This window comes from Phoenix dactylifera, chromosome 12 (genome assembly GCF_051530095.1).
Source record: "Phoenix dactylifera cultivar Ajwa chromosome 12, Ajwa_hap1_PhDact_Kaust_v1.1, whole genome shotgun sequence".
Taxonomy (NCBI): Eukaryota; Viridiplantae; Streptophyta; class Magnoliopsida; order Arecales; family Arecaceae; genus Phoenix; species Phoenix dactylifera.
The window spans coordinates 22,588,120-22,613,935 of record NC_143201.1 but is presented as its reverse complement, the minus strand read 5'-3'; the positions used below and the strand labels follow the sequence as shown (position 1 = coordinate 22,613,935).

Genomic DNA, 25,816 nt, shown 5'->3' with positions numbered 1-25,816 from the left:
GGAAAAAGCTTTTCGCCCCCACTCCATTGCTTTATTCTGCTCCGTGACATTAACTCCTCGGTCGATCCTGGGCGAGGACGAGGAACCCTGGAGAACTGGAGCTAGGGTTTCTATCGCCCTCCGAATCATTTCTCCCAGGTGAGTCTCCATCGGAACATTCTACGGTCTTCGTTTCTCTTTCTTTATTTCTTGCGATCTTCTCTATACGATTTCTATCGGGGATTCTTTTAGAAATTTATTTGGTTAAATCCAACTTTCTTGGAATCGGATCTTTCTTTTCTTTCTATCTTTGTTTTCTGATTGCATTTTTTTCTAATCTGGCTGCGATCTTGGGTTAAAATACATGTATTTGATCTCTTCTTTGTGTCGGATGGAACGGTCAGGTTTTGGAATTCGTGGAGAGGTAAAGAATTAGGCTTTAGTTCTAGAAAAAAAATAGCTACAAGATATTGATGGCGGTGCAGGCTTCTGGTTTTCTTTAATTTCTTCTTGTTGTGCGTTATGCTTTCATGAGCTTACTCGGAAAAAGTAACAATTTTTTTTTAGATTTCTTTCTTGGGGATTCATTTGGTTTGATTTTTCTTGTTCTTGAAAAGGTTGGTGGGCAAATATGTTAAAGAATTTCGTAAAAGATTTTTTTTTCGTTCTCGAATGTTTTAATGGTTGCTTAGGGCGAGATTTTTTGCTGTGCTTTTATTGTATTTGTGAATTTCTTATGTTATTTTGGTTCAATCTGAAATTATTGACTTATATTCAATTTTTATTTATTTTGAACTAGGACTTGTAATGCATTTTATATTCTATGTCAAGAGGAATTTCATATGTAATCCTGATATGAAGATGTTGTACGTCAGAGCCTGGAAGGCTTCCTTGAGCAACTATGTAGGATTCTATTAGGAAGTTTTAACATTCTCATAGTGTTTCTGGATCTTGGTTAGTTAAATTTACGAGAAGCCATGTTTAGAAATTCTTTTGTGTTGATAATGGGCTTCAGGTGTTTTGTTTTATGTTTTGATTTAGTTTAAAGTACCTTTTTAATTTGTTATTTATTATGTCATGTGGTTGACTTACATTATCGATCCTTATATCTGGTATGTGATTCAAATTCACTGATAATCTGATAAGATTAGTATGGCCACATATATTGATATGAACTTCCAACTAAAATCTGAGATTTTCTTCAACTTAGTTCCACTGAATTCAAGATTCTTATGCATGCAATGCATGGTACAAACAATTTCCTTTCCTTCTTCTTTTCTCAATAAATTCATGACCTGTACTTCCATTTTTTATGTTGTGACTATTCTTGAAGAAGATTGTACGATCTGCATAGCAGCTTAACCTTGCTGATATCTCCTTTAGCCATCAGAAATAATTTCAGTTGTGATGTTGATATGAAAATAAGTAGTGAAGCTAATATTGGGTTATGTCATTTAGTATATATTATTTATTGATACAAAGAAAAGCACCGAGAGGTGGTCACTGATGACCCACTAATTCATTAGTATTTAGTGCTTGTGAGGATTGCAGTTACTGTGAAACTCATTTTAATATAACTGCAGGTCACAAGAGTAATTCTTTGTTTGAGTCTTTTTTCTCTTAATTACACACCTTGACTTTCCTAATGTAGGATGACCGATTCTTTGTTTAGTTCCTTTATCTTCTATTTCACACATTGAAAAGGTGATGGTGGGGACAAGATACCAGATAAGTAAATAGGGATGATGATGTTCAATGACAGATGCCATCATTAAGATAGTCAAGTAGCTGGGGTGTTTAGCATCATGATAATGATAATTATGCATTTAAAGTATTTGTAATTCTGCTTGAAAAAATGACATAATGATGGATGATCAGGAACTCCAGAATATCTGATCCTTTTCGTAAAAACATTTAGTAAAATTGCTAGGATGGATTGGATTAAAGGATTTGTGTGTTCTGATAATCCAACGATGTTATGGGTTAACTAGACCTAACATAATCTTGTTTTTGAAGGTTTTGTATAGTTAAGGTTCAGTAATGGAGGCACTTGTTTGTTACAACAACTATTACATAGCCATCCTGGACCAGTGGTGATTAATTTTTCTTTTCTTTTCTTAACTTGGCTGAACTTCTTGGCTTGTTTGTCTGCTTTCAACCTACATAATAGGTTATTATTGTGTTCTCTCATTTTTTAATTGCTATCATCTTGGTCAACTGTTGCTTGTTCTACAAATTAATCTGAACCTCTTATATGAAGCATTCTTTAAAATGAAAGCATTTATCATTCTCTCTCTCTCTGCTCCATGTACATGGATTAACCATCAACATTGCAGTTGATGCCCAACTACTTGTTATATGGCCTACGTATTGCTCAAGGATACTATTATTTGCAGGATCCTATGACTTGGTTGATTCAAAATCCAAAAGCTTTTGAGAACGTACATATCAAGGTTTATGGATTAACCATTTGTTAGCTCCTATACTTTGCTTATTTGGTACAAGAATTAAGATGTTGTTTCATAGATTGCACAGCATCATGTCATTGGCATATGCTATATAACTCAATCAAGCTTCCTGCCAATTTGACTAGCTGCAACGGGTTACCAAATTGACCTGAAGATTTATTGTGATTCATTATTTTGCAGTTTGAAGTTGAACAGTGCTTCACTCCGGCTTCCATTTCTAGCATCTGATTCCTGGGGTCAGTCTGATGTTATCCTTGATCAACTCATTGTGAATATATACTTTTCTGTAGGATGAATTGTTCCAGTACATGGTTCCTGTGTCATGTTGTAATCATGAAGTGTTTTGTCCCTCCAAGACTAATATCAGATCTTATGCAGTTCAGAAAATACAAAACTCTTCCTATCTTGTGAAAATTTAAATGACCTTGCATTCATAGATTTGAGTATCAGAAAGTAGAACTGAGATATAATTAATGTAGCTGTTTTTTGATTCATTTTGCAATATATTTAAAAGATACATTTCTTAGAGATTCGATTTGGTATTATTATTGCACTTTAGGTTTCCATGCAAGTTTCTATAATCTTTTGTCAGACCAGAATAGCATGTTTTAAAAGGGGGATGCACTATGCAAGTGGTCAAGGGATTGCATAGCTTATATGCATTATGCAGACCGCATATCAGGTGCATATGCAGCTAGTATTTTAGATATACAAAAACAAATAAAATATATCAAATAAGATAGATAGTAATAGAAACATTTTTTAATAAATAATAGTAATATTAATAGCAATAACATCTAGCAATTAGTGCTTACTGTTTAATATTTAATTCTTAATAGCAATGATTATATCATAATTAACATATTGAAATTATTAATATACATATATCTGGTCCATCTAAAACCCACATCCAACCCAACCATCAACTTGAACCCACTCTATTTGTGTGGGCATTTATAAATAAGAGTGGCCACATACAATGATAAGTAGGCACATGTGCAATGGCATAGTGCTAATCCTACTCCATGTGCATTCATACAGTGCTAAACAAACCGTCTTTTTGACCCATATACGACCCAACTGCATATATTATCTGCATAAGGGGACAGCGTATGCATATGCGGCCTCATGCACCGCATTTTAAAACACTGCATACTAGTCACCTTGCTGTTGTTTTGAAAAATGCTTTTAACGTAATTTGAATTGCAGCATGATTGTTTTCTATTTGTATTGGTAAGAAATGATCTTAGGTCCTATGCTGGTGAAGGCTTGTTAGTGTTGTCGTTCTTTTTTGTTAAATTGGTTCCTTGTGCCTAGTCAATTTTTTGGTTCAGTTTTTAATAATAAAGTAAGGTTGCTGAACTGTCCTAGTTTCCAATTCAAAACTTATTGTTTAATTTCTAGTATATTTCAGCCTCCAAAGTGAGTGTATCATTTGTACCCTTTATGCAAGTAGCGATCAGCTAGGTATGAGGCATTTTGGTACATAAAGGCTAACTTTACTTTCTGTCACCTTGTTGTTTCTGTAGAAAAAAAGTTAGACATTACTCTTGCAAGTAATTATTTTTTGCTATTCTTTTCAAAACTGGCTTTTGACACCTTTAAGGTGTTATCTAAGTATTCTCATCATTAGAACAAAATATCGGGATTTTATGGTTCCTTCTTTTGGGATTTTTCATCAGGTGGTTTCCTCTTACACCATCCCTCGAAGGCTTTACACTAGCCATACTGCTAATGATGGTTGCTTAATTTAGGATGCAAGTCTCACTGGTCGTAAATCATAATTGTTCTGTCCTGACTCTACAGCTCTCTTGCTTTGATTTTCCCTCTCTTGTTCACATGAATGCTACCTTTTTGATTCTATTCTCTTTATGCAAGTTCAGCTGATTTCCGATAACATCCAATGCGGGTGATTCTATTTACTTCTTTTTGCAGATAGCTGCATGTTGAGTGTAAGATAACCATTTAGTTTCAACTTATTTGCTAGTTTTGAATCACAAACATCTGTGCTTAAGTAGCATAAATGATTAATGAACCAACTCCTTTTATAAAGTCTTCGAAAGTGTAAGACATTACATGCTGTATTAATTATAGAGAATTTGTTGGTACAAAGATGTCATCAAGCTGAAATTACTGATGTACCGGTCAGTAATGATTATCAAATGTGTTATGAGGGAATTCTGTTTTTTATTAACAGAAGCGAAATCTAAATTCCGAGCTGTATTATTCATATCAGAAGTAACCTATGCCATTATATTTTTCTAGAGTTAACTATCAGAAATTAAATATGCTTAATAAGTAGGTGACAGTTTGTTGCTTCCCTTAATTTTCCTCAACTTAGTGGCAGTGTCATCCTATTCCTTCTTTTAAATTTTGTATGTTTGTTTTTTATAATTATCCCTGAAGATTTATTTTATTGTGATTTTGACAGATCTGCTCCTACCAATATTATGATGCAAGGGAAGTCTCTTTTGAATCCATATGCCACTCCCTATGTGCCTCTCTCAAAGGTTATTGCTGGAGTAAGTTTTGAAAGAGGGAATAAGGCCACCCAGGAGATATTGGGTGATGCTGAAAACAAGGAAGTCATTGAGAAGTCTGCAGACTACCAGCTAGCAGACTCTGATTCTGTGGATTATGACGTCCAGCACTTAGGGAATCTTGAAGCTTCCAATGAGTCATCCAGAAAGATTGGTGACCCGTGGAATTCTGATGACACTTTCCAAGATGTGATTCCTTTAAGTAAGAAGCAAAGTGTGATGGATGATCCCAATCTGATAATGGATTTGCTCTCATCCTTGTTTCCCAATATTTCTATAGAATCACTGGCTGAATTGTTGAATGCAAATCATGGTGATCTGAATCAGACAATCGATGTGCTGGAGCAGCTTGAGGTACCCACTTATGCACTTCATCTGGTGATCTAACATTTTTATGATACTCGACCTTCTAATCTTCTGTTCTATTTATCTACCCTGTTCAAGTCCTATTGTATGACGATTCATTTTATTATTTAACTTGTTTGATCATAATCTGAAAGTCATAATTTAATTTTGTTGAGGCCTGTTTGGATATTTCTATAGTATTGGGCTGGAAATCCTATAGGAATTGAGCCTGTTATACTGGTTAACCTGTAGGAAACTTCTGTAGCCTATGATCTTGTTGGTTATGCTGGCCCAATTCACAAATCCTATAAAATTTTCAGCCTAATCATGTATGATACCCAAAAAGGCCCTAAGAAGTCTTTTTTTTTTTCTCTTAACGGGATTCGGGCTGGCCTAGTTCAAAGCTATTTCTGGGTACTTATGAATGTAGGCCTAGCCCAACATGTAATCCTATATTCTTGTTGGTTGTACTGGACCAATCCACAAAACCAATAGAATTTTCGGCCCAGTCATCCAAACATGCCCTAAGTGTCTAAAAATTCCCTTTGGAGTTGGGTTCAATGAATTTGACAGGTTTTTTTTAAAAAAAAATATGAACTCACAAAATGTGATCATGCGCAGTATGAAGGTGATGAGGTGGAGAACTCTGCTGAAACTTCTGAGACTAGCAACAGTTTGGATGATCCTTCCGAGAGAGCTAATGCAAGCGGGATAAGCAGTTCAATTTGATCTGCCCAAAGGGGTCAAAAGTTTGACCATCTATATATAGTGCATTCTGTAGAGGTTATGCTGTAAGTTCTGTTGGGAGTAGCATAAGATATTAGATCTCTTTTACTTTATTGTTTACATAAGGGTTTTCACCTCATATATGCTTGCTGCAAGCGTGTGGTCTGTTCCTGAATTTGTTAATGGTTGTACAGTTCTTTTCTGCCTTTGTCTTATCGGCCTTTATTGATCTAGTAGGTTCAACTTTTCATCAATGGTCATCAATCTCTCCTTTTTTTCCAACCTTCTCTCCTTGGCTGTGTTTTCATGTGTGTGTATATATGCATGCATATATGTATGTACATACGTACGTTTAAGTACGTATGTACTTACATATGTAGGTATATATTCATATATGCATGTATGCATGCATGCATGCATTCATTTAGTACTCCTAAAATCATGGATTTGTCCAAAATATTTTAACTTAAATTTGCTCTCTTATTAACATATTAAAATTATATTGATTTTAATCGCTAATTTAATGTCTATTATTTATGGAAATTAAATCCCTTATTTAACCCATTAATTAGAATTATATCAAATTAAATCATTTGTGAAGTAACTAACACATTAATCCCATATTAAAATAAAACATTAATGTATGATTTTATAGACTAAAGAAATGGTTGGTTTGTTATAAACCATTTTTAATCTCGAATAGTATCTCTATATATATATGATAGAATGGGAAATGTTGGAGTATATGTATTTTCACCCTTCCACTCTCGTTCCTCCTTTCTTCCTTTTATGTCATGGTTCCCTCCGGCTTGCACTTTTAAGAACCATAGAATTGCCAAATATTAGCACAAGATATATTGATCTAAGAGGATCATCTTGATGCGGTTGGCTACTATGAGAAAGATTAGATAAGATCATATCTTCGTTTTATTGTCATCTTTATTTAAATCAATCCATTTTGATATTCTGGTGAAGAAGGATTAGAAGACAGGATCAATGAGACTAAGATCTATTTGAAAAGCTAACTCCTTTATTTGGTTTGAGTTTCTCTTTAATCTCTATACTCATAAAATCATACAATAGTTTTGCTTCCCTGCTTTTACTTGTTAATTTAAATTGCTTTATATGTCTTGGATTAGCCCAGGATAGCTGAACTTGATGATATTCGCATTATAACATTATGGATATGGATAACAAAAGTTAAATGGTTTGATAATGACCCAAGTTGAATCACAATTGTTTAGCTGTCAAATGTTTAGCAACTTGAGCATAACATGATTTTTAAAAGCTTTCTAAAACCTAGAAGTACAATTAACAGTTGGTCTCAAGGCTAACAACTAGATGCCATTGGACTTGCTACATGTCTCAGTTTTACTTGTTCATTGGAAACATATAAAAATGCAGCTACTTCTATTCCGTTCTCTTATAATTTTAACTAGCATGAAACTAATCACCTATTGTGCAAGTTGACAGTCTTCACCTATAGTTTGGAACATGATATAATTTTATATCATACTAATACTTCCAATTGTGAATCTTATCGAGATTTTTTACTTATTTTGATATAGACACCTTAGGATACAAGGTGATGTAAATTAACTAAGATCATCATTATGGATCATTATTGATTCATTTAACAGAACAGTGTTTATCTCATTAGATATGATGATAATGGATGACAATCCAATCGAAAACTCCTGGAATGTTCTGATGTCTTTTAGGCGAATTTGGATTGACAGGAGGGTGTTATCAGTCTCTCTTGGAGAAGGAGATGGGCTCTTCGCAGAGGGTGATGGAGACCGAGACTTTGTGGTGGTGGAAATCTATGAGCTTCCGGCATTGAGGATGGCAGGTTGCCGGAGTTTAGACATCCGGCGGGGTCATGGATGAAGTGGCAGAGGTTGAAACCGGGTAAATGCTTCTTCTCAAAATGTAGACCTTACTACAAGCGTCCGCATACATCATTCTATGCGGATTTACCCGATAGAAACATTATGCGGACCTTCTCATTTCCCATTTCCCTGTCCGCATTGTCCAACTTATGCGGAGGCCTATATGAATATTTCTATGCGGATTTTCTTATGGCAGAGAACTTTTATGCGAACATCTCATTTCCGCGTATATGGCTTCCATGCAGTCTTTGTTCCGCATAAAAAGTGTATGCGTTGCTTTCCGTTTACGCGGACGTTCGTATATTTTCGTATATGCGGATTTCCTCCGCACAGGAATTATATGCGGACCTTATGGTTTCCGCATGTTTTCTACGCGGATTTGCTTCCACATAAAAATTTTATGCCCACGTCCGCACCAACGTTTCCTCCCTTCCCCTCGTCCACCCCGCTCCACTGACTCCGATGCCGCCGGCAAATCCTTCCATCCCACCGCTCCAGTCCTGCACCTCTGTGATTGGATTCTCGTGGCTCCTCCTGTCTCCCTCGTCGGACCATTTTATGGCTTTGGTCGGATGCATTGCCAAATATGCGATGCTCGTGAGATGTACCCAAACAGCTATGAGCGATGAAGATGTGCAAGGCACTCAGACCGTCTTTAGCATTTCCGAAAGGGAAATGAACACAGCCTGTTCGACGAAATCACTACAAGAAAATTATTGCAAGCCATGATCCACATGGGGACACTAGATTTGGTGGCCAAGATTCTTGTTGTCTCCTTATCTCACCACCCTATCGGTCGTTGGTTTATAAGTGGAAGAGGCAACATGATCGACCCATCACATTCGAAAGGTATTCCTGCAATAGAAAGCAAAGATGGGCCTGTCATGTCCGGTCCATTAGCTTGCCATCTTCCAGGGCTTTCACTGTCGCGCTCAGAGTCAAAGAAGAGCCTATCGGAGTCGAGAGGGGTCGTCTGGTGGACTGAGAGGGCTGGGGAATCTCTATGGTTGCATTGAGGAACTCCTCCACTTGCCGAGCAACCAAAATCCATTGGACTGCTGGACATTTAATAATTTTATTGGCATCAATATTTAAAACAACGATGATGCCGAACGGGCCTTTATGTGGTATATTTAGAGCAATTAATATATAGCTCGTGCAATGCTTTAATCTAAGAAAAAGCTAGGTAGCCCCGCTTGGCTCTTTCCTATGCTTCTCCACGCCTGGAGTAGAGGAGAATCCGCATTCCCGATCGTTTAAGAAAGGAATTAAACAAAAACTCCTGAGATACCCTCAAATCAACCCATCTACCCTTCTCTGCTCCGGGTGCATCTTTGCCTCTTCCTCTCCCATTCTGGTGCTCCCCATCACCCATCCCAAAGCCCAATCTTTTTCTGGCTGTTTTGGTCTTCAGTTTCTAGCAAAACATGAAGCCTGGGTTGTTAGAGTTGCCTGGGAATGTTACCATGCTGGAAAGAGATGATGGTGGCCAGCACCGATGGAGTGGATGCAGGGATTCCTTGCCTACAAATGCAAAGAGGCAGCATGTTAGGATAATAAGGGTAAAAAAATAGCAGAGATATGAGGATAGTATTTAACTAATTTTGTCTCTATTTCTCTCGCAACAGCTCTGCCGTTGATGTGTGGGCTGGGCGCTCTCAATTATCGTCTGACGCTGTCCTAGAGTCGAAGAAGTTCTTGAGTTGGACCTTGGATTAGATCTCTAAAGAAACATATTTTACATTAAATTACAGTAATTTCACTTCATTTATAATACGGTACAAAATCAAAACACTCTAAAAATATATGTTATAAAGTTGATTGATCTCTTAAATCAAGCAATCAAGACATGTAAGTTACAGAATTAAGTACATCTCTGGAATATAACAATGGAGAAATATGAGTGATAAAATTAAATGGAACATTGGATTAGAACACTCGAGAAACATAATAGGATCAGAACTGTCGAGGAACATATGTTATTACAGTATTCTCATTTTATTTATGACAGCATTAGCAAACTCAAGAATTATACATTATAAAATTGGATGACTCGGGATGTTACAAAGTTGAATCACGCAGGGACAGAACAATGGAGAAACGTTATGGAATTAAATGACAAAGGAATGGAACAGTCAAGAAAGATGAGTAACAGAATTAAAATAGAAGCTGAATTAGAATAGACCATATATGAAAAAAGCCATATAAGGAGGGGGTTTGCATCTGAACCATTCCGTCTCTAGGGAGGAAGGCAGGAAGAGATGAAGAAACCAAAGCCATTGTACACAACATCCTTCATCTTATCGTCCAATACCATCCATACCTAAATACCTCATGGAATGCAGGAAACCCATAGCTGCCTCTTTGTTGCTCGAGCGTTAGCTCTGCGCCTCCTTTGGAGTCCACCGTGAGGCAAAGGTCCATGCAACGACATGCAGGATCTCTCGGGCTCCACCATTAGTGCTCGGATGCTTGGTCTTCGGTGGCCGAGCTCTCTGATGGCATGTAAAAAAGAGTTGGCCTTTGAGCACGCATAGGGACCCGACCGGCCTGCACCGAGCTACAACAGAAGCAGCTCTACCTGGCTTGGCATTGCGACCACTTACAGCTCTTCCTTTTCCACTACCAGAGCTACACTCTGCCTAAAGGGAGCACAGTTGTATAATGAAGGCAAAGACATGAGGTACTACCATTTGTTCCTGGAAGGAAGGAGGACAACCCCGCTAATGAAAAGCTGGCACATTAAATAATTTCAGATCATTGTAATTGTAACATGAGTATTTGAGATGTTTGCTTTCTGATGATCAGCATTAGCTTTCAGATAGTAAGTACATCATACCTGTGTCACATTTACAGGCATGGTTGCATGTAAATATTTTTCCTCGATCTAATATAATATAAAAAAGATCCTACTATTTTTGTTGCTATTTCAGATATAAAGGTAAATTAAGCAAACATGTGAGCAAGCAGTCTGGTTGGTCCTAATTTTGCTGTTGAAATTCCTCCCTCCCACCCCCTGGAGCTCTGTTAAAACATGATCCAATGAAATGTCCTATTTGTTAAAAAAAGAAGAAGAAGAAAAGAAGTATGGGAACCATCACTGAGAGAGATGCTCTTTAACTACAAGGATCTTGTTTAAGTGACAGGTGCTGCGATGTCGTAGAATCTGTTATGATAACTTTGGATGCTTTACATTACATTAGAAGCATGTGAAGCTACCTGTATGGCAGATATTATACAAATGTTATGAACGCACAAGAGTACTATTTAATTTTGGAAGGTATCTGTATAACCTTCTCTCGCCATGCTTTTCAATTTGAAGGAGTTATCGCCGTGAAGCATGGATCCTATGCGGTGGATGCTCGGATCGGATCACTACCATGTCATCCATCTCAGAAATAGAAGATTCTTGCACAATCTAGATTAAAGTAATGCTAAGCAAATCCCAAATAAGATTATATTCTTTGTATAATAAGTACTCCATAACCTTCATAAAATATCTTAAACCACTTCTTTTAGTACCTCAACATTGGGGACATAAAATTCTTACTAAAATCATGGCTGCTGTCAATAAAAGAAATAGCAATTTACTTATGCGCAAGAAAGCTTGATAACTGTTGTCATCATGTACCTGTGAATTCCCCAAAGGGTCCAGCCTGCTGGAGGCAATGATTGACACGAGAAAAATAATTAGGTGATTACTCTGCCTCCTCTAGGATAAAAGTCCCCAATAATGCTGTTATGAGCTGTTTTTTTTACCATTATGACCTGTAAAATAGCTTGGAGATCTATCTCTCAACATTTAATCCAAATGATGGCTGAAAAGAATTAATGATCCAAAATCTACCTGTTATTTAACCATGATGGTATTATCTAATGCTTGGCCGTTGGTGCATATGATAGACCAGAAAATTACGCCATAAAGGCTGTGCCACAAACTAGATTAGTGTTTCTTAAGAAGTGTATTTTATAATAATTCTACGAACATTATTGCTACACAATATTATGGCAGAGCAAGGTTAAAATAATCGACTGCTCTAATGGTTATGGACGGAATCTGTTATGTTTTATACATAATAATAATGATAATAAATTATATAACAGCACCAGTTTACTTTTAATTTTTAGATTGCCCAACTATATAAATAAAATAATATTTTTAAATATAAACCATTATAATAGCAGAATAAATAATTTTTTATTCAATATATTGTGATTGGAATATGTAACGGTGCTATTTTTTTAGTTATTTATTGTCATATTCCATTATAACAGTAAATAATGTTCGTTGGATTGTTATTATTTAATGTCAAACAATTTTGATGAGACGGATGTCAAAGGAGAGGGGGGGAAAAAAAAAGCCACTGTAATGTTAGCTAATAACGGTCGTAGGGGAAGAGCACTTTACTGAAGTCCCCCTGTGCTAAAGCGAAGAGGAGTTCCTGGTTAACGCGATCCTGTCAAGTCGCTGTTGGTTTGCCCCTTTACCAATTTTTTTTTTTTAGCATTAAACGTCAACATCATGTCTCCTCCTCCATCTCTCTCTGTGTCTTTTCCCACATCTATGGTCCTGCTTTGGCCGTTGGATGGCTTTTTGCAAGCTAAGATTGAGAGGTCTGCTATATATTTTTACTAGAAAAAGTAGCCTTCCCTTGCTGTACGCCACTCTCTCTCTCTCGTTCTCTCTGTTTAGGCAGTCTTCTGGAGAAACTTGAAACAGGAGCATATTTTTAATCAAATAAAAGGAGTGTGGGTGTGTGTATCAAATTTACTATGCTAGGACTGAATAGCCATTCGCCCATGCGGGGTTAAGTGTGATAAATAGAGGGAGGTGGGTGGGAGTGGGGAGGTATTTTCTAGTGCCGGAGATAAGCCTTCATGCAATCATTTTCCCCACATCTTTAGCTGCGAGTAGCTCTCTCTCTCTCTCTCTCTCTCTCACTCACTCTCTCACTCACACTCCGCAGAGAGAAGACTGGGTTTTCTTGTAGTTTGATCTCAAACAGCAACTGAAATGGTTAAAGGTGGAGACTTCAAGGTCCTCAAAATCCAGGTAACTCTTGCTCCTCTTCCGCTCCTCTCGCTCTCGCTCTCTGTCTCTCCCTCCTTGGGTGTCTTCTAAGAAGAGTATTTGAAAGAAATATTTTGTTTCTTGCAGACATACATACTCAAAGTGAACATGCACTGCGATGGATGCAAGGAGAAAGTTAAGAAGCTCCTCCGAAAAATTGAGGGTACTCGATCACCCTGTTTCATTTTCTTGGTTCCCCCCCAAGTTTCTTCTGATTTGCTTGTTTCTTTTTACTTATTTGAATATGGTTTTCCAGACAGGAGACCCCTCTTTTTTACATAAAATTTTGTCAGGTTGTTTGCAATATAAGAAAAAGTTGAAACAAATGTAAGATTTTCTTGTTATTTCTTAAGTTAAAACAGTTTTCTGGGTGACACTTTTTAACTGCTGGTAAAATGGAGGCACATGGAACTTCGCTAGCTTCTAAGCAAAACTGAGAGTTGATCCGAAACCCATAAGAGCTCACCCAAATATTCCGTATTGGAGGCTATTGGAGTATCTCTGCTCTACCAAGAAGAGTGTCTATGGGCATATCATGTAGATCAGCATAAATGTATTTCGTTGTAGAACTTCCCCTTTGTTCTTCCATCTGTTTAGCCTTTCCCCATCTTTCTTCTTATTTTTTCTTTTTTTTTTTCCTGCGAACTGATTGAAGTGGTGCGTGGAAATGGAAGAAAAAGTTATACCTTTACCTTTCTATCCAAACCTGGCTCATTTCCTTCTGAACTCTTTGAGCACCCGAAATATGACGACACCTGCTGCAGCCAAGCAGTCCGAGGGACACAAAAATGGAACTGTAACCACGCCAGTCTTATATATCCGTATTTTATTATCTAATGTTTCTTTATTTGCATCTGATTCAGGAGTCTGCTCGGTAAGCATAGATGTGGAGCACCAGAGGGTCACTGTCACAGGAAATGTGGACTCTGGAACTCTGATCAAGAAGCTGGCCAGATCTGGCAAGCGTGCAGAGATCTGGTCTCAGAAAACCAGCAGCCAAAACCCCAAGACCAACCAACAGAAGCAACAGAAGCAAGCTGCTGCTGCTGCTGCTGCTGCTGCCCATCCGATGAAGGATGGCCAAAAGAACAACAAAGACGAAGGCAAGCAAGGCCTCATCCAAGGCCTCCAAGCCTTCAAGAATCAGCACAATAAGCTTTCCTCGTTGAGCTCTGATGAGGAGGATTATTATGATGATGATGATGACGACGACGAAGATGATGGCCTAGACGAGCTGCCTTTCCTCAATATGAACCAAATCAATTTTCTGAGACAGGCGAGCAATGCAGCAGCCAATGCAAAGAAAACTGGCCATGGTAATCCTATTGGGAATGGTAACAGTGGAGCTGGAAACAAGGGTGGAGGAAATCCCAACCAGAATCAGATGAAGAACCCAAATGGATCGCAGCAAAAGGGTATCGATGTTCCGGGTCATAGCAAAATCGTCAATGGTGTCCACTTGGGTGGTGGTAATCCTCATGCAGGCGAGGGAAGACGGGTGAATGACATCAATGGCATGATGATGGGCCTCCATGGGCTTGGTGCAAACAAAGGTGGCGGCTTTCAGGGAAATGGATTCCCTGGTTACACAAGGTTCCCATCAAATGGTGAGGGAAATGGCGGGCATCATCAATCCCCCATGATGATGAACATGCAAGGGTATCAGGCCCATCCATCATCCATCATGAACAACCTGAGAGGGCACAACAATAACATGATGATGCATCCCAGCACATACATGCAGCCTCAGATGATGTACCATAGGTCCCCTCAGATACCTCCTTACACTGGTTACTACCACCACTTGTATCCAAACCCGTACCATCCCAATAACCAGTCAGAAAATGATGACTATGGTGTCCATCTTTTCAGCGACGAGAACACCAAGGGTTGTATTGTGATGTAGAAGCGGTTCATTGCTTGAAGTTTTTTCTTTTCTTTTTTTTTTTTCTTTTTAGTTCTTCGTTGTGGCAATGGCCTTATGGATTCTTCCTATGGTTAGTGCATTAGTTTGGTGCTTAAAACTGATGGCTTTCTGGATATTTACTTCAAGCAGCTATGGAACATATATATTAATGTAATTTACTATTTTGTGCTTTCCACTGTCTCTGTTACCAGTTACCACTGACTGGTTTTGTGTTAAAGGTTTCGGTGTCTGTGCTTATGGGCTTTTGGGTTCTAATTATAATGTCCATATGCCCATGAGTGACATTAAACAACTGAATAGAAAAAGAAACGCTGAATGGATGAGTCGCTATAGTTAGTCAACATTGGGCTCTGCCAGATTTGTCCCACATTTCAATTTAATGGTAAAGTAGCTGGCAGCATCCCATGAGAGAAAATATTTGCCAACTGAGCAGAGTACTGATATATTACCTCTCCTTCTCAAAGATTCACTCTCCCCAAGACTGTCATGGATAAAGTGGCACAAGAAGATTAATGGGAGTTAATAAATCAACTAGCTTAAATAAGGATGCAAGGGTAATGAACTATGAATACGACAACATCTAATGTGATTTTTTTTTTTGAAAAAAAAAGGCTCTTGCAATATAATAACATTCAACTCAGAAGCACGGTTCAGATCCACAGTCCACAAGTGGGTGGAAAAGAATTAATTCCATTGGATGAAAGGCAATCAGGCATGATAAGACCAAGATGTCGATTAGATTAAATTTAATTTTATGATCCAAAGATATATTTCTTTCTTCCCTGCAGTCAACTTACATTCACAGATAGCGAGGTAGTCAGCAGCCCTTCTCTTGAAGTTACCCATGGGTGCAGAGAGTAGTTCCCAGCATCCAAGTGATATCCACTTACCAGTCCTCTCTTGCTTTGGCTGGTAGGGCACATGGAGACCAGAACAGAGGGACCTGGAGACCAAAAGCTGGGAACATCTTGTAACAAGCAAAGCCAAAGCACTGCACACCATACACACCTTCTCCAGACTTTGATAGACAGCTTTAGTATCATTGGAGAATGTTGAGACCTGCTTTTGCTAAAGGGATATGATGACATAAAGGCTGATGATCTGTGAAGGGAATTGAGGTACCGGGACTGGCCGCTGGAAGCAGCAGAGCTATTGCCTTTTTGACTTCCAGGTATGGAGCACCGTTGCTTCGTACCACTTCAGACCTACAGAATGGTAGATCACCAGCCAAACTGCAGCTGGTGGAACAGACCAAAACTTGGAACGGTTGGTCAGGTTTGGGCTCGCATGTTGCTTTGGGTTGGAACTGAACGATTTACTGAACCCAATCTGAAAAGACCAGACCTCATTTATTCAAGAGACAATGAACGAAAACAAACTACATCCTTTGGAACCAAACTAGACCAACCTCAGAAGCAGTTTCTGAAACATAACTATGATTACTAAATCTCTCCAATGCTTTGATCCCGATGACACCTTGAACTTTGATCGACTTGCATTTGTCATTCTCTCAGTTGTGGCCAACTCACAACAGATCAGATGAATAATATTAGACTTAGTCCAACACAATTAAACGAACAGGTTCGAGCATGAATAATGCTTGGACCAAATTAGATCAACCTGACAGCATCAACCAGAAGTACAATGATCAGATCTTGGCCAACTATTTATGCCTGGCTTCAATCCTGGCTAAAATGATGGAGGAATCAGTAGCTAATAGTATAAAAATACCATGCAACTTGATATCGTGGCCAACCTATGATCAGGACACCTTTATATAATAGAAACCTAATTGGGTCATTCTAATGGTGCTTTTTTATTAATTGTACAAGGGACATCAAAACGCAATCTTTATTTGCCATAACACACAGCCCAAGCATTTCAGATAAGAATCCTATGCTAGAGAATCATACAGTACTAAAGAGTGCCCATAAAATATAATGCAACTTTTAAGGAAACTACTTGCCTATTTACCTAGGACCACTTTAGGGAGGGCACACCTCCTTGCATGAATTGCAGGAAGCTTCTTTCTTGCTTCCCTCAGCCTGAAACAGTGATAGATAATTTATGCTACCTCACCTCGTGCTCGACATTAAAATCTAATATTTTACTCCTGATTCCATATCTATCCAAATCAAACCTACCGCTAATCTTGCGGGTTCTTACTTTTGGTTGCTAATCATAGAGACCACAGTGGTTAACAGTGGTTAAAAAGATAGTTCCTGTCAGTGGTCAACAATATCTTGACCATTCTTGTTGAATGGTATCGAGCTAAAGAACTGCAGAAATAAATGATAAATGAATAAATAACGTGTCCATCACACTGTATCCCCATCGGAAGTTTAGAACATTTCAGACCTCTTGAAGAATCGTCCACCTCAATGTCAGAAACTTGGACAAAATAACTTTTCCAAAATCTGCATCATCTTCGTACAGCGCTACTAATGGGTACTTCCATGTGGTCTCCAAAATGTAAATCCTTCAGGAGAGTTAACTATCAAGAAGACGGCATCATTTGAATTCCCAAACTCATATGGGGTCAGAGGATACGGACTTGAACGGAGGGCAAAAACTAGAATATGCAAAATGATTCAAGTGCCGAGCAATTCATTTATATCTTTTATTTTCTTAAAGGATGACTCATACGAAAGGTATCTTCACGAGGGATTAACAATATGTATCTTACTTTCAACCAATAAATGTCTAGTTACCTACTGGCATGTCCCTACCAGACTTCCATGGACCATTTCCATCCTCACTAGTGACCTCATTGAAGATGAATGAAGAGTGTTATTTTGCTCCCCCATTACCAAGAATAAGTACTGCAAAAAAAATTAGCATCTTCTCTAAGGACAGCTACCTTAAGTTGCATACGCTACTAATATTTCAAAATGCTACCATCTGTCACTGATATAATTTTAGAAACTTCATCACTAGCACCATATAACAATGACAAAGTTTCATCCAGGTAGCCAATCAATCAGAGGATTATATATCCAAAGGGGACCCGTAAACATCGCTAGGTGGGCAGGATCGAACCCGGGAGGGTTATGGAAGTTCTGATTGGCAAATGGGTCTATGAACCTGTCAGTCAGTATGGGTTTGGGTGACAAGGTCTTCTAGAGCAGTCGAGTTTTATCCCTGTAACATAACTCACCAAGACGTGTGCACCCTTAGGCCATTATTGCTGATGCTGTTTACTAATAAAGTTGATTGATTGACCTAACAAAATAACAAGCTGAGTACATGCACCCAAACCATCATTCTCCGGACCAGTACGTAGTAAAAAAGCAGCCAGTTTTACTGGGAAGAAAACAACTATTGTGCTCTTTATTATGGCGTTCTCACATGATGCAGAACCATCCACTTGCATAATGCAACTCTCTCCAAGAGATCAAAATCCAGATCATAGTCCGAACTTTGACAACTTAATCTTCCTGATAAACAAGTGGACAGTTGCGCTTTTTTTTTTTTTTTTTTTTTGCTGCAGATAAGATGGGATTGAAATAAGAAAGAGAGGAAAAAGTAAGAAACACAGGATCTAAGAGATATGATAATACCAGCATGGATTTATTGCTTCAGGTGTTACTGCATTAGTAGCAATACAACAAGTATACTCCATTCACAGGAGATTCTCCATAAACTGGTTGCTGAAGCTGGCAATGCAATAGAAAATAAACCATGGCATAACATATCTGGACATCTAGATCCCCTTATTAAGCATTAAGCAACAGGGCCCTCATCGGGACTCACTTCATTTGAAGGTACAACGACAGGAGAGAACTGCAATTAAAGAGGAAGACTAAGAATTACTCAGTAATATGAAACAGAAAGCTATAGTTCAATAGAAATGATGCTAAAAAAAACCTCATCATCTTCTTCAAAGATAAGATCCATTGCATTATCCTCAAAATCCCAACCAAGTGCAGTTTCAAGCAGTCTCTTCAGTTTTCTGGTCTGAAATTTAAATATCAAGTTGTCATATACAGAATTGACAAAGTTAACAAACCCATACTAAAATACAAAGAATTAAGTACCCTTATTGGGTTGGTTAGACTAGATGGAAAACGATGAAGAACATATAGGAAGTTGCCGCTGCAGGATTTTGATATGTCATATGAAATTAGAGAACCAAACTATTGTGAGAGAATATCATCTGGCTACTGGTTACTGCAGTGGCATTTTAGGTTATCCTTTCCATTCCAAAGGATTATGTTATAATCCATACTTTTCCTTTCAACAAATACTATTAAATCAACAGGTACAACACTATGCTACACAAATCCTGACCCTTTATCAAAGGGGATGACAAGATCTCTCGTCCAAGCACGTCCACCAGGTTTCACCAAGGAAATTATGCAGTTTGTTTATCCAGATCCCACTAATTGCTCATATTTGTTGACTCAGTTGATTTTAGTTCAGGACCTCCAGCACATAGATTGCAATTCTTGTTCATGAACCAGTTTTTGTAGTGGTATAATCAGATAACTGAGTTCTGTACCAAATCTTATTCATCCATATTAAGTTAAACTGTTAAGATATATCTTTAAGCTAAATGCTGATGAACAAATATCATTCAAGAATTACGAGATCAATAAAATTTAAAGAATATAGGAAAGGTTAATGTTTTGGGAAGTGTAACAAGCTAATCCACTAGCATGGCATACCATGCACTCCTAATTTAGTTTGCTCAATACCAATATTAGGTTGGACAATAGATGTGCATACAAGGTAATACTTTTTGCAACTCCCTTTGTGGATGTTTGAAGCATTGAAAAAAGAAAAATAGCATGAATTTGAGATTTATTGCAAAGACAGGCTTTAAAAACACCATAGATAAAATGACAAGAATACGAGAGTTTCACACCTCACATTTAATAATTGAACTATTGAAGTTGCTGTGTCTACAAGTCATATCAATCATTATGGTTATGCTACCTCATGTGTCACAAGATCAAGGGAACTAGTTGCAAAAGCATCATCTCAATTAAAGGCATTTTATATATAAGATTCAACTGCACCAATTCAATAAGGCAAATGACATGCAAACTTGATAATTAAGATCCTGATCAAGCAAATCTGATTACTATATAGGTTTGGTTCCAAGCCACGTATCAAACCCATTGAACCAACCTGAACTATTTAGGTGGTCAGGTCATGAGTTATCAGCTCAACCACAAGCCAACCACAATTGAACCAGCCGAATTTTGCTTTTATAATAAAATTCCCCAATCCAACAAGGCCAGAACCATTTCCCACTTCCTACCCCTCCCCCAACCCCATTGCTTGACTCTCCGATTCCCTAAATCCCTTCAACTTCCCATGTCCATCCAACTGCCTCAAATAAGAAGTTTCCCCCCTCCCCCCCCCCCCCAACAACCCAAAAAAAAAAGGAAAGTGCCTCATATATGGCTAGTTTTGCTTATATTGGAAGAAGATCAAGGAAGAGAAGAAGAGTACTCTCCATCCCATATCTGGGAAGGAAAGTCAGCAATCCCTGATCTGTAACACTTCACTCTTTCCTTGTGAACAACCAACAACACGGGCAAAGAAAGATATGCTCTTAGTAGTCTAAGCAAAAAATAAATAAATAAATTTAAAAAGAAAAGAAAAGAAAAAGAATGACAATGACGTCCTGCCAGTTTCCTCTTAGCATCTAAAAAACAAAAAGTGGATAGAGGACATAAGCGATGGGATATGGAGAAGAAAGAGGAAAGCTGCCATAGCTAAGGCAATCATTGAAGGCTAAAAGACATTACAAAGGGACAGAGATATGGAAATGTAGCAATGGACCAGTTCGAAATTTAGGGTATTTATGGTTTAAAAAAATGAAAAACCTGTGCAGGTCTGAGCTGTTTGACCGAGTTGGTATGACCAATTGAACCACCCAGCCAATACTCTTAAGTGATTTCTCTGAAATTCTGGATTCTGTATCAACATGACCTGAGATGCCTAGTGGGTTGTGGGTCAACCAAGTTCAGCTGGGCAAGTTGACTAGGTTTTAAAACACATGTTCCAAGCTCAGGCTGGGATTTATAAAATTTTCCTTGCCATAGATCTATGAGTTCACTGCTTCCTTGATAAATGTCTCAAAGCATTTTGAAAATGTTACTTTTAGGATTATTTTCATCATCATTCAAATTTATGTTGTTAGTACTATCAGGTTATATAAAACTTTTGAGCTGTCAGGCATGGGTAGGATGCAGAATCTAGATATGACTCAATATGTACATGCTGATACAGAAAATACTGAAAATATATGATATTATACAGCTAGGACATGGCAATAAATATGTTTCCACATACATATGTAAAAAAAAATGCCAATAAAGCACAATGGACTATCACAATAACATTGTCTATATTCCATAAAGTAGAGCCCAAACCCAAAGTTTCATTTAATTTTTATTCAAATCCAGTGGCTACAGCCCACATCTCATCCAACAACATCAGCATCATGACCTTCAAAATTAACCATTCATCATGTCCACCAAGATTGCATTGGCTCAAACTTTGTCTCTTCTTGGTGCACATAGTAATTCTTATTCGATATATCAATCAAAGCCTTTCTCTTTTATTAATTTATTATTGATTGAAAAGTATCTAAGAACATGTAAGCATTAGAGAATGATGTGAGCTCGCCAAGATCATAAATTGGTCTAGGTTATTAATTCATAATGCAATGTTAAATTGCTTTCACAAAGTCATTCTTCATGCCTTTGACATGTAATTTTATCTACTAATTTTAGCTTGCACTCTACCATATACATGTAACTGACTTAAAAGCAAAAGGCTTCTAGTTTCCATCTTAGCAACAATAAACTTTGTAGATCCAATCAGACCCACTAGATTAATAGAGTGATAAAGAAGTTAGAAGGATGGAGAGAAAGGCTCTATCTTCAGTTCTGATCTCTAGTGCTAATAAACGTTGTGCATCAGCATACCATTTTATTTTGTATTTTTACAGGCCTTCTGAATGGTTATGCATAGGATCGATCAACTTTACATGAGATCTGCGCAAGGTCTAGGATCATAAGCATGGTTTCGCTTAATCAATCGGGATAACATATGCAAAGGAAAAGAATTAGGCCATAAGAGGTGATTCATGTGATGGACTTCAACAAGATTTTGTTGGAAAAGTGGAAATGGATAGTGTCAAATGAGTCTGGCTCTTTAGTTTGGACTAAATTTTCAGATCCTATTTCAGAGGTTGCCAGAAGCTGGTACTCAGATTAAAATCAGCTGAAAGATCTATATCAGTGGAAAACCTTGTTTTTGCAGGGAAGTTGGAGTCAGGAATTTTACCAAGTTCTGGATAAAATGATGCGTTGCTGAGTGTTATTTGGTTAGCAGGCATCCTAAATGATCTATGATATGGGCAATACCCTTTTAGGTACAAATACAGAATTTCAGTTGGTCGAATATGTTGAGAATATAAATTTCAAAGAGTTTTTGAGGGTGTGCCAATGGAGGAATCACCATTTTCTTCAACTTCTTTCCAACATTTAACTCAACAATGAGAGAGAATCTCAGGTTCCAAGATTTAACAAGAAAGGCATCTTCATTGTCAGGTGTCTTCTACAAGTTCTTGAACCATGGTGGTCTAATCAGTCCTTTCAAGAGGCACATTTTGAATTCACCAATGATGGTGAAAGCTACGATTTTCATTTCGCTTGTATTCAAAATTGATGGTTCACTTAAGAAAATTTGAAGAAAAAAGGTGCACTGGTGGCTAGTTTTGTACATTTTGTGGGTCAGCTATGGACACTGAGTTTTGTATCTTTCTTTTGCCATAGATTTTGAGGTTTCAATCAGTTATATTTTGGTCTTAGAGGAACAGGAGCTTCTTTAGTTCCTTTGTGGACTAGGTGGCAGGTGAAAAGCATGCCTACTCACAAAAGAAAAAGACTTGGGCTTTTGCCATTGTCTGGCTTTGTTGGATGACATGGTTAGAAAGGAAATATATAACTTGAACTAGTAAATCTAAGAGCTATTATAGGATTCATTTCTCTATCAATTATCTGTTGATAGATGTTTACACAGCTGAGTAGGTGGTAAATTACAAATCATTCGAGCTACTGAAGATTATCTCTGGATCTCTCATGGTATTGCTGACCATGTTTCAGGAAACTGCGGTGTTACTGCTTATCCACTCCCCTGGATATTGACATGCAAGGCTCTTGCAATTGCCAAATAACTGTTGGTCTTTAGGATAGAATGCTAGTGTGGGGCTGCCTTCTTTTTTGGTTAACTTTTCCGGGCGTTGGTTACTTGGTTTTGCCTCTGCTTGTGTATTTGGGATCTTTGAAATCACATTTGTAGTTTCTTTACCTTTTTACCTTTTGTTTAGTAAAACACTTGGGTACTGTGCTAGCACTTGGGTTCGGGTTGGTATGTCTTGTACCTTTTTATCCTACAAATGCTTAGAGGATGTATCTTCCGAATCCATCCCACTGGATGCTTTCCACAAAAAGATCATAACAATTTTGAGGAGCCCAGTTATTGCAATTGTAAAGATCATAACAATATTGTATCAAAAAGCTGAGAAGGTTACCCATAACAGAAGATCTCCATCAACAACTGAGGATTCTAGAACCACTGGAAAAAAATCCTGGAAAATTAAAAGACATCCAAAAGTTAAGAAAAATCATGACATATTGATGATGAGCAAGTTTCTTGATCAACACTCAAGTATGCCATGATCTCAAGTTCTTTGTCAACTAGCATAGGAAGAAAAATAAGAACTTGACAAATTATGCAGAGAAGTAAGATTCTTGACCAGGTTTGGCTCATATAAAGTTGGTAAATTTACTGAATATGTTTTTCTTAGTCTGATCTTGTCGTAAATTTACAAACTCCTTTCTTCGCATATTTAATGATCCTTTAAGTGAGGCGCTTAAGAAGTCAAATATAACCTTCTCCATATGCATCATAACAAAATCACCTCAAACAAATTACCTTGCAAAGACGGTACAAAAATATGTCTCTAGAGAACCATGCATCATCTAAGAATACAGATATTCCATTGTCTGCGGCATTCCCATCTTTTTTATTTTTATGAAAGCCATGCTTTAACTGGAAGTATATCACCCTGAGAAACTGCATGGAGCACTCCTTCAATCAGATATGTAATAAAATTGATGTTGTCCCAAAGGAAAAATAAAATGTGAAAAACAAAATCATGCTGGAGAAACATCAATACAACAAAATGTCAGCCTCGCATTACGTATTGTGGTAGACTGATCACTTTATAATTTTTTTGCCAGCCTAAAGATATTAAGTCATAAATTGCTTTCATCTGACTGACATTAATCTTGGTTAATAGGGCCCACTCCAGATAAGCTGAGGCCATAATGAAAATACATACAAATTTAAAAGAGACATATTTTAGATTTTCCTTCAAGGAAACATATAACGAAAACAATGGAACAGAAAACAAAGCAGAAGGATCCCAATGTTTACCAAAAATGAAATAGATTATTCTCTTAAAACTGTTGCTCCATGGAGTTAAAAATCCATAGAGACTGCTCCATCCACCTCAAAAATATATAGTTTCAAAAAAAGCAGTCATTCTTATAAAAACATAAGATGTATGAGCATATGATAAATATAACTAAACATAACAAGGTTTTTCATATTTAATTTCCTACATAATCATTGATATTTAGACCCTTATTTCTATACATATAGATTCAAGGGAGGAAATTGAGTTGAATTGCTATCATGATGGCTTAATACACAAGACCATTCTAAGTTTCTAACTATATCATTCTTATGATTTGTGCTTCGCATGCTTCGCAGAGGAATTAACGTCATTTCATCCCTATTTCAAGAATAAGAATGTATTTTATCTTTTGATACTCTTAATAATAATCTTGAGATATTTTAACTCAGGGGAAATAACATGCATTCAGAATATGTGCTATATACCAAAAATCTGAAACGTTTAAATATCTTGAAAAATCAGAATTATTTGTTTGGTGAAGGGTGGGAAAAGAGGGAGAAATAATATATAGGTCTCCACATTATTAATACCAAGGTATGCCGAACCAGACCAAACCACCTAGCTCACCCCGTACCGAATCGAACCAGTGAGGAACCAGGACCGTTTGGCCCTAAATTTCAAAATCCCCCCCCCCCCCCCCCCCCCGAAGCGCTCCAAACCATCCTGAACCGAGCGGTTCGGAGTGGAAACGGTGCAAACCAAGCATTTGAACCAATTCAAGCCTCCCTATCTCTTTAAAAGGCTTAAATCATAGTCTATTAAAACAAGATGAACCGCCTGGTTCACCCTATACCGAATCGGCAGTCGACATGCACGGGGCTCGATACCGGTTCAGCTACCCTTGTTAATACGACCCTTGATTAATGTGTATGGGTTTTTTACTTAGAAAAATAATATAATTAATATAATGATACAAGACATGAGCTGCTTTTATTAGTATAATGATCCAGAAGTCGCGATCCTATATCTAAAAGAGATAAGTTAACTTAAGTGACATTTGTAATTTAACTGATATCTTCAATTATTAACATATTATAACACAGTTCTTTTTCACATACCAAAATATTTAGAGAAAGCATCGACAGTTTTGGAGTCTCAGCAGCTGTCATACGTAAGAAAGGTATGAATATAGATATGTTACACATCATAAGGACATTTACCTGGTGTTAGAGGTTACTAATATGGTACTATCTTATATGTAATTTTTTTTTAATAATTTTGCAGCTGAATGGTGGATTCATTTTGGTTTGTTCGCGAAAAATCTTAAGCGACGAACTATACAGATTCTCTTCCAGACGGTCTCCTCGAGTGGCCGTGAGCGTAACTGGTCCACTTTCACCCTCATCCACAGCAAGCAGGAGAA

At 37.6% G+C, this 25,816-nt stretch overlaps 3 protein-coding genes across 12 annotated transcripts in view; 2 read left to right on the top strand and 1 right to left on the bottom strand.

Moving 5' to 3' along the window:
• LOC103719000 (uncharacterized) lies at positions 1-8,162 on the top strand. Of its 8 annotated transcripts, none has more exons than XR_016397943.1 (6): positions 2-138; positions 2,376-2,432; positions 2,628-2,683; positions 4,879-5,341; positions 5,954-6,123; positions 7,798-8,162. XR_016397943.1 is itself a non-coding variant. In XM_089926427.1 (5 exons), exons 4-5 carry the CDS (start codon positions 4,898-4,900, stop codon positions 6,059-6,061), a joined length of 552 nt encoding a protein of 183 aa, XP_089782553.1. In that variant the 5' UTR covers positions 2-138; positions 2,376-2,432; positions 2,628-2,683; positions 4,879-4,897; the 3' UTR covers positions 6,062-6,312. The 8 variants fall into 8 exon arrangements, 2 of the variants coding, with proteins under 2 accessions (XP_089782553.1, XP_088565258.2); XR_015972255.2 differs by having other exon boundaries at positions 2,573-2,683; XR_016397944.1 differs by having other exon boundaries at positions 5-138; positions 2,316-2,432.
• A 4,442-nt stretch (positions 8,163-12,604) lies between these two features.
• Positions 12,605-15,123, top strand: LOC103718999 (uncharacterized). Its single transcript, XM_008808041.6, has 3 exons — positions 12,605-13,003; positions 13,109-13,184; positions 13,885-15,123. Exons 1-3 carry the CDS (start codon positions 12,965-12,967, stop codon positions 14,925-14,927), a joined length of 1,158 nt encoding a protein of 385 aa, XP_008806263.3. The 5' UTR covers positions 12,605-12,964; the 3' UTR covers positions 14,928-15,123.
• A 3,374-nt stretch (positions 15,124-18,497) lies between these two features.
• Positions 18,498-25,816, bottom strand: part of LOC103718997 (AAR2 protein family) — a 32,450-nt gene continuing 25,131 nt past the window's right edge. For all 3 annotated transcript variants that reach the window (XM_088709131.2, XM_088709129.2, XM_088709130.2), the window contains 4 exons: positions 23,907-24,047; positions 23,503-23,559; positions 18,816-18,905; positions 18,498-18,731 (listed from right to left, as the gene is read on the bottom strand). In XM_088709131.2, coding sequence (XP_088565257.2) covers positions 18,672-18,731; positions 18,816-18,905; positions 23,503-23,559; positions 23,907-24,047 — 348 coding nt within the window. In that variant the 3' untranslated portion in view covers positions 18,498-18,671. The remainder of the gene's footprint in view (positions 18,732-18,815; positions 18,906-23,502; positions 23,560-23,906; positions 24,048-25,816) is intronic.

Coding starts and splice junctions, on each gene's coding strand:
- LOC103719000 (XM_089926427.1), top strand. CDS start 4,898: ATGATGCAAGGGAAGTCTCTTTTGAATCCATATGCCACTCCCTATGTG. Junction 5,342..5,953: donor ATGTGCTGGAGCAGCTTGAG/GTACCCACTTAT, acceptor GATCATGCGCAG/TATGAAGGTGATGAGGTGGA.
- LOC103718999 (XM_008808041.6), top strand. CDS start 12,965: ATGGTTAAAGGTGGAGACTTCAAGGTCCTCAAAATCCAG. Junction 13,004..13,108: donor TCAAGGTCCTCAAAATCCAG/GTAACTCTTGCT, acceptor TGTTTCTTGCAG/ACATACATACTCAAAGTGAA. Junction 13,185..13,884: donor GCTCCTCCGAAAAATTGAGG/GTACTCGATCAC, acceptor CATCTGATTCAG/GAGTCTGCTCGGTAAGCATA.